Source organism: Syngnathoides biaculeatus, chromosome 3 (genome assembly GCF_019802595.1).
Source record: "Syngnathoides biaculeatus isolate LvHL_M chromosome 3, ASM1980259v1, whole genome shotgun sequence".
In the NCBI taxonomy this organism is placed as follows: Eukaryota; Metazoa; Chordata; class Actinopteri; order Syngnathiformes; family Syngnathidae; genus Syngnathoides; species Syngnathoides biaculeatus.
The window spans coordinates 6,891,574-6,899,515 of record NC_084642.1 but is presented as its reverse complement, the minus strand read 5'-3'; the positions used below and the strand labels follow the sequence as shown (position 1 = coordinate 6,899,515).

General features: G+C 46.5%; 1 protein-coding gene across 1 annotated transcript; it reads left to right on the top strand.

The window, feature by feature from the left end:
• The first annotated feature begins 861 nt into the window (after positions 1 to 861).
• On the top strand, positions 862 to 3,624 carry rassf10b (Ras association domain family member 10b). Its single transcript, XM_061814672.1, has 2 exons — positions 862 to 1,734; positions 3,136 to 3,624. The coding sequence occupies exons 1-2, from the start codon at positions 1,063 to 1,065 to the stop codon at positions 3,622 to 3,624; spliced, it is 1,161 nt and encodes a 386-aa protein (XP_061670656.1). The 5' UTR covers positions 862 to 1,062.
• Positions 3,625 to 7,942: the final 4,318 nt, after the last annotated feature.

The following is a 7,942-nucleotide window of genomic DNA, read 5'->3' as shown; positions in this document are numbered from 1 at the left end:
TTTTGCTTCACTAGTTCTGCTGTTCTGTGGGGACTATCCATCCATTTTCTTAGTCGCTTATCCTCACAAGGGTCGCGTGAGTGTTGGAGCCTATCCCTGTATATGTATGGAGAGAGAGAGAGAGAGAGATTCATTTCTGAGGTCCCGGGTTTGATCCCATCCCCGCCTGTGTGGCGTTTGCATGTTCTCCCCGTGCCTGCATGAGTTTTCTTCGGACACTCCGGTTTCCTCCCACATCCCAAAAAACATGCAACATTAATTTGACACTCTAAATTGCCCGTAGGTGTGATTGTGAGTGCGACTGTTTGTCTCCATGTGCCCTGGGATTGGCTGGCAACCAGTTCAGGGTGTAACGCCGCCGCCTGCTCGTTGACAGCTGGGATAGGCCCCAGCACTCCTGCGACCCTCGTGAGGATAAGCAGCTAAGGAAATGGATGGATATATATATATATATATATATAGGTAAAACTCCCTCAAAAGAACAGCTGAACTTTATTTGTGCTTGCTCGATGGTGGCAGGTGTGGACCGAATCCCATTTAATATAAGTTTGAACACGATTGGGTAATTCTGGATGCTTTCCTATCCCGAGTTGGAAGAGTGTGCGCACTTCTGCAACCACATGTCCGTTGTTTATTTTTACTCATCCTCTCGCAAAGGTTATTATTTTTAATTCACTTGAGTCGAACAGGTTAAAGGTCACATTGATGGTGGGGAAAGTTTTGTCTTATTATGACAATTTCTACAGGGGTGTGTAGACTTTTTATAGCCGTTCTTCATGGGCCAGAGAGTATTATAACGAGTCTAGAGACGCCACATCTTTTTTTTTTTTTTTAACGAAGAACTAATGTGCTCAGTAAACTTTGAGGGGCGCGAAACAAATCCGGAGAGCTTGTGACGTCATCCAGCCTGTCCCACATTCCCTGACGGTCTGGCGGCAGTCACGTGATCGCGCTCGCTCAAGTTGCTTCCACTTTTGTGTCCCATCAGCAAGTCTTCTGCACAAGAATTGGCACATTACAGAAAACATAATCATCGTCATCCTCATCCTCAACATATTAATTATGGATTCCGTGGAGAGGAGGATCTCGGTGTGGGTGCGCGCCGAGGAGAAACTGGTCCTGGGCTTGTCCAAACGCACGACCTGCGCCGACGTGGTCAAAGCGCTCCTGGAGGACCTCGAGGACCCCAAGCATCGGCGCTACTGCATCGCGGAGACGTGGAGGGGCCTCCGGAGGATTCTGCCCGACCGGACCAGGATTTGGCGTCTCTGGGTGGCGTGGGGAGCCGAGCGGGACCGCGTGCGGTTCGCGCTGGTGGGCCGCGGCGGCAGCGAGGAGTCTGCGAGGAGCGGGGAGGCGCGCGTGGTGCCGCTGGTCAGAACCGCGCCGGGTTCTTCCTTGGCGGAGGTCCCGCTCGACAAGCAGCGTCGGGCGGTCAGGAAAGCCTTCCGGAAGCTGCACAAGGCGCACAAGAAACGCGCGTCCTCGTCTCGCGCCGACGAGGCGCAGACTTTGGCGCAGCTGGTCCTCTTCCAGGAGCGCACCATCCGCCTGCAGGCTCTCAGGCTCCGGCAGCTGGACGCCGAGATCGAGAGGCGCGAGGCCGAAGTGCATCTGGACCGGACCCGGACCCGGAGCCACGGCGACGGTTACGTGCAGGATGCCTATTCGGCGGGGGCTCGCGGCCGGGATTCGTGCTCTCCGGCAGGCTTCCCCCACCCGTGTGACGGCCTGGTAATAACACTTCACGTACAATTCCAAGCATAAATTGTAGATTTGATCCCATTTTTTTTCTTTTAATCACAAATCTACATTAAAAAAAAAAAAAAAAAATTTTTTTATTCCTTACTCATTACAGCTGTGCTACAAGGTACGAATTGACCTCGCATCGCAAATCGACTTTCCCCATTAAAATGCGCGCAAATGTCACGAAAGTTTTTTTTTCCAGCCTCGCTAAAATCTAAATATTTTCTTGTTTTTCATAACAAAAAAAAAAAAAATGGTTCCATCATGCTGCATTTTGGGCGGCACGGTGGATCAACTGGAAAGCGTTGGCCTCACAGTTCTGAGGTCCCGGGTTCAATCCTGTGTGGAGTTTGCATGTTCTCCCCGTGCACTCCAGTTTCCTCCCACATCCCCATAACATCCATCCATTTTCTTTGCCACTTATCCTCACAAGGGTCACGGGAGTGCTGGAGCTGATCCCAGCTGTCAACTGGCAGGAAACGGGGTACACCCCGAACCGACTGCGAGCCAATCGCAGGGCACATAGAGACAAACAGCCGCACTTCCAATCACACCTACGGACAATTTAGAGTGTCCAATTAATGTTGCGTGTTTTGGGGATGTGGGAGGAAACCGGAGTGCCCGGAGAAAACCCACCCAGGCACGGGGAGAACATGCAAACCGTGGGGTTTGCATCAGGCAGGTCTGGGATTGAACCCGCTGATCCACCGTGCCGCTATCCCCAAAACACGCAACATTAATTGGACGCTAAATTGCCCGTAGGTGATCGTGAGTGTGACCGTTGTCTGTCTCCATGTGCCCTGCGATCGGCTGGCAACCAGTTCAGGGTGTACTGCGTTGACAGCTGGGATAGGCTCCAGTATGCGACCCTTGTGAGGATAAGCAGCTCAGAAAACAGATGGCTGGACAGATGATGTATTTTATGAACAAATAGTTATGACAGTTATGTACGTCGTGCCATTTTTTTTTTTTTTACGTCACTTCAATGGACAACGTGCTGCTCGTCGCGGCGAGTGCACCTTCGCCACCTGGGGGCAGTGTAATACACATGCAGACGCTCACAAGCTACTCCGAAGTCAGCCACAACACTATTAGTCATTCTTCGCAGAGGAAAAACCACATATGCCTATGCGTATTATCTGTCTACATGTGTTACCCCATCATTAGTGTTCAAATATCCACGATAACGCTGTGACACGAGCGCAACTTGTTCGCCTGTCTATGGTGTTTCCCGTTGCGTTCGCTGTCAAAAACAAACAACAAATAATTGCTTGACAGTTAAAACCCAAAGAAGTGCGTCTACGTGAAAGAGAAGGCGAATGGATGGATAGAAGTTTTCATTTCATTAAGAAAACTTTTTGACAGATGAGTACTTGACTTGTTTTCCAGTGTCAGGAGGAACTGTGGGAGCAGGGGGCGCTAGCGGACATGTTGATCGGGCAGACGGAGGAGGAGCTGGACCGGCACTGGATGCGGAATTGGTGGAGGGAAGAGGAGCCGCCCCCGGCGTCGTCGGTCCCGGGAGGAGAGCAGATGTTTTTGGAGGAGAGGCTGAGGAGATTTCTGGACGCCACGTCGTACGTGGGCCGGCGCCTCCGCTCGGATTTGGAGGCTATTAGGGGCGATTTGGAGCTGAGCCGGCAGATTTGGAGCAGCCGCCACGAGGAGATGAGGGATTTGCTGGAGAAAATCAACTCTTTGGGTTCCGACGACGGGGGTGGGGCGGATGGAGCTGAGGGGAGGAAGAGCCAGTGGGTGGAGCGAGCCAGGGGTTGGTCCGAATGGCACCGAGGCAACGATGAGGACTCAGACACGGGTTTAAGCTCCCTGCACAGCCAGGAGTCTGACAGTATCATTGTGTGCCAGTCTCTGGTGTAGAACTGGACCTGCCGGGACCATGTCTTTACCTGGACCATCTCTCTGACCCCAGAACTGACCCATGTGTCTGATTCTAGAACTGGTCCAATCCCAACGATCTTTCAGACACTGGCGCTACACCAGTCAGGACCACATTTCTTTGCTCAAAACTGGACCTGTCTAAACCACATCGCTTACTCTAGAACTGGACCAGTCTGGCCCTTGTTTCGGACTTCAAAACCAGAGCAGTCCGGCCCGTATCTCTGAGTCTCAAACTGGATCTATTTAAAAAAATATCTCTGGCTCTAGACCTGCACTACCTTGGACAGTGTCTCGGACTGTGCCATCGCACCGGTCGGGACTCTTGGTTCATTTGTATAATTTTAGAATGATAACCAGTCTGGATCACATTTCCTACTGTAGAACTCGACCAATCGGACCCTTTTGCATGACTTTGGAACAACACGAGTCTGGGCCATTTCCGGGATTCTAAAACTGGACATGTTTGAAAGATGTCTATGACTCTAGACCTGGGCCACTTTGGACATTGTCTAGGACTCCAGATTTAGACCTATCAGTACCATGAACTCTGTCTGACTCTAGAAGTGGCTAAAACTGGCCTTTGTCTCTGACTCTAGAAGTTAACTAGTTTGGACAATATGTCCAACTCTGGACCTAGACCAACTTGGAGCATGTTTTATAACCAAACTGTCCCGAGTCTCTGACTCTAGGACTAAACCAGTCTGGATTATGTCCATGATTCTAGATTTGGATCATGTCTGAGAAACTTGACCAGTCTGGACCATGCTCCTGACTGTAGAACTGGCTCAGCCTGTCCCGTGCCACTGATTCAAGACGTGAACCAGGCTGGAGGCTTTGTCTAACTGTAGAACTAGAACACTATGAATCAAGTTTATTACTCTTGAACTGACCTGAATGTCTTTGACTCTAGATTGGCACCACTTGGATCATGTCTCTGAGTCTAGGACTAGGGGGCTCTGGATTTTGTTGTTGACTTTAGACCTGAACCATGTCTTTGCCTTGAGCATGTGACCACTCTGGGCCACATTTTCCAATTTAGAACTGGATGATGTCTCTAACTCTAACTCTAGACCTAGACCTGTCCAGTCTGGATCATGTCGCTGACTCTAGAACTGCTCCATGTCCCTGTTGTAACCGCAGAACCGGACCAATTACTGTACGATTTTATAATTGTTGAACTATTTACAGTTGGACAGAACTGCTTTGTCAGTGATATTAATTAGTATAGTGAAATACATTTTTGGGAGTACATTCTTTCTTCTTTTTGCACCCTCAGGTCGAGCGACTGCTCACGTGACTTTTTAGACGTACTGTCAGCTCCGCGTCGATCCACCTTTTTACATACGTCGGCCCGATTCAGACAAAACAATTACGGCGAGTCGGAACGAGACCCCCGTCTTTGACGGCGACGTAGACAAAACAAAGACACGCACTCTGCAATCTACTTGACTCGTAATCTTTACACATTCGTCCTTCGATTGAGAAGGAAATAGATTACGGCAAAATAAAAAATACTCATAGTTGGCTACCACCATGACCAATCGGAAGTCTTACGTTTAACAAGTAGTGGGGGGGGGGGGCAAAACAAACAGTCCTTGCACACATCAAACCGACGTTCACCCCAAAAATTTTCAAACATGCTTTCAAAATCTCACGCACACACCAAAAAAAGAACACAAATACAGCAAAAATAAAAAAAATATAATCACTAAAATAACTCAAGTGTCCCAAAAACCAAAAAAATACCTCATTTACATAAAAACTTATACTCACCAGCAAAAATCACATATGCCTATGCGTATTATCTGTCTACATGTGTTGCCCCATCATTAGTGTTCAAATATCCCCTCTAACACTGTGACACTAGTGCAATTTGTTAGCTTGTCTATGGTGTTTCCTGCTGTGTTCGCTGTTAAAAACAAACAATTTTACAAACAAACCAGCAAAAATCTAATGAAAATCTCTCAGGTGCCCAAAAACTTTCTACGCACACCAAAAATCTTCTCAAAAATCTGCAAAGCCCAAAAATATTAATTAATACGAAAAACACACACACCAAAAATACTCACACAAACCAAAAATAACCCCAAAAATGTAAACACGTCAAAAACCGGCTTCACGGTGAATCGGCTGGAAAAGAGTTGGCCTCACACTTCAGAGGTCACGGGTTCAATCCCGGCCCCGCCTGTGTGGAGTTTGCGTGTTCTCCCCGTGCCTGCGTGGGTTTTCTCCGGGCGCTCTGGTTTCCTCCTACATCCCAAAAACATGCATTAAATTGGACACTAAATTGCCCGTAGGTGTGATTGTGAGTGCGGCTGTTGTCTGTCTCCATTTGCCCTGCGATTTGCCAGAAACCAGTTCAGGGTGTACCCCGCCTCCTGCCCATTGAGGAATGGGAGGCTGCAGCACTCCCCGCGACCCTTGTGAGGATAAGCAGATAAGAAAATGGATGGATGGATAAATGTATTAGTCAAATAGAGTATAAATGTGTAGCGTACAGACCCCATCTCGAATGCTGAATGCCAGAGGGTGGCTTCAATTCTTAAGTTAAGAGCATCCATCCTTCCATTTTCTTTGCCGCTTATCCTCACGGGGGTCACGGGAGTGCTGGAGCCTATCCCAGCTGTCACCGGGCAGGAGGCAGGGAACACCCTGAACTGGTTTCCACCAATCGCAGGGCGCATCGAGACAAACAGCCACGCTCACAATCACAGCTATGGGCAATTTAGAGTCTCCAATTAATGTTGCATGTTTTGGGGATGTGGGAGGAAACCGGTGCAGCTGGAGAAAACCCACACAGGCCGGGCGGAAATGAAAAGGGAGAAAATGAGAGCATTGCAGACCTTTTGTGTGTGCCGGCTGTTTCCCACGTGACTGAAAGGAATCGCACAAAAATCAAGTTCTGATGACACGAAGAGTTTGAAGCCTCTTGAAGCACATTCAGGAATCTGGAGTGCCGCTCTTGTCGGACTCGCGTCCTGCACCCCAGACCAAGTGGGAGAAGTTGCATTGTGCCTCAAAAGAGTCCCACTTTGGCATCTTCTTTTATTTGACGTTAAAATGTGTATTCAAAACAACAAAACTCACACAACTACAGTAAGTCACTACGGAAGCGTATTGCTGCTACACACGCACATAAAAAAATGGTCGCTATCATGTTATAACATGATATGCTCTCGTGTGTGTGAATTTTGTTTTTTTTTTTACATATGAGTTTCTTCATGCTTTATGGGGCGGTTTTTTGTTAATATGTGGATTTTTTTTTTTGGTGAGTTTTGAGGATGTGTAAGATGTTTTGTGTTAATGTGATTTTTTTGGGTTTTTTTTTTTTGGTTGTATTAGGTGAGTTACCACGGACGCGTATTGCTGCCACACCCGAAAAACAAAAAGGTCGCTATCACGTTATAACATAATATACTCTACATTATAACGTGACACGCTCTACATTATAACATAGAGCATATCATGTTATAACGTGATAGCAACTTTTTTTTTGTTGGTCTGGCAGCAATACGCTTCCGTAGTAACTCATACTTAATACAACTCCAAAACAACGTTACAACATGATATGCTCTACGTTATAACGGTGGTGTGTGTGAGTTTTTTTTTTCCACACGTATGAGTTTTTTAATGCTTAATGAGGCATTTTTTATTATATGTGGGATTTTTTTGGGGGGGTGAGTTTTGAGGATGTGTGAGATGTTTCGTGTTAGTGTGATTTTTTTTTTTTTTTGTATTAGGTGTGAGTTATTAACAGAAGCATATTGCTGCCACACCCAAAAAATAAAAAAAGGTCGCTATCACATTATGACATGACATGCTCTACGTTATAACATGATATGCTTTACATTATAATGATGGTGTTTGTGAGTTTGTTTGATTTTTTTACATGTATGAGTTTTTTCATGTTCCATGGGGCAGTTTTTTGTTATATGTGAGAGTTTTGGGTGAGTTTTAAGGATGTATGAGTTGTTTTGTGTTAGTGTGATTTCCTTTTCTTATTTTTTATTTTTAGTCGTATTAGGTGTGAGTTACTACGGAAGCGTATTGCTGCCACACCCAAAAAATAAAAAAAAGGTCGCTATCACATACTGATATACTCTACATTATGACATGATATGCTCTGTTATAACATGATATGCTCTACATTATAACGATGGTGTGTGTGAGGTTTTTTTTATGTATGAGTTTTTTTCATGCTTTATGGGGCAGTTTTTTAATATATGTGAGAGTATTTGGTGAGTTTTGAGGATGTGTGATGTGTTTCGTGTTATTGTGATTCTTTGTATTAGGTGTG

Coding starts and splice junctions, on each gene's coding strand:
- rassf10b (XM_061814672.1), top strand. CDS start 1,063: ATGGATTCCGTGGAGAGGAGGATCTCGGTGTGGGTGCGCGCCGAGGAG. Junction 1,735..3,135: donor CCCACCCGTGTGACGGCCTG/GTAATAACACTT, acceptor CTTGTTTTCCAG/TGTCAGGAGGAACTGTGGGA.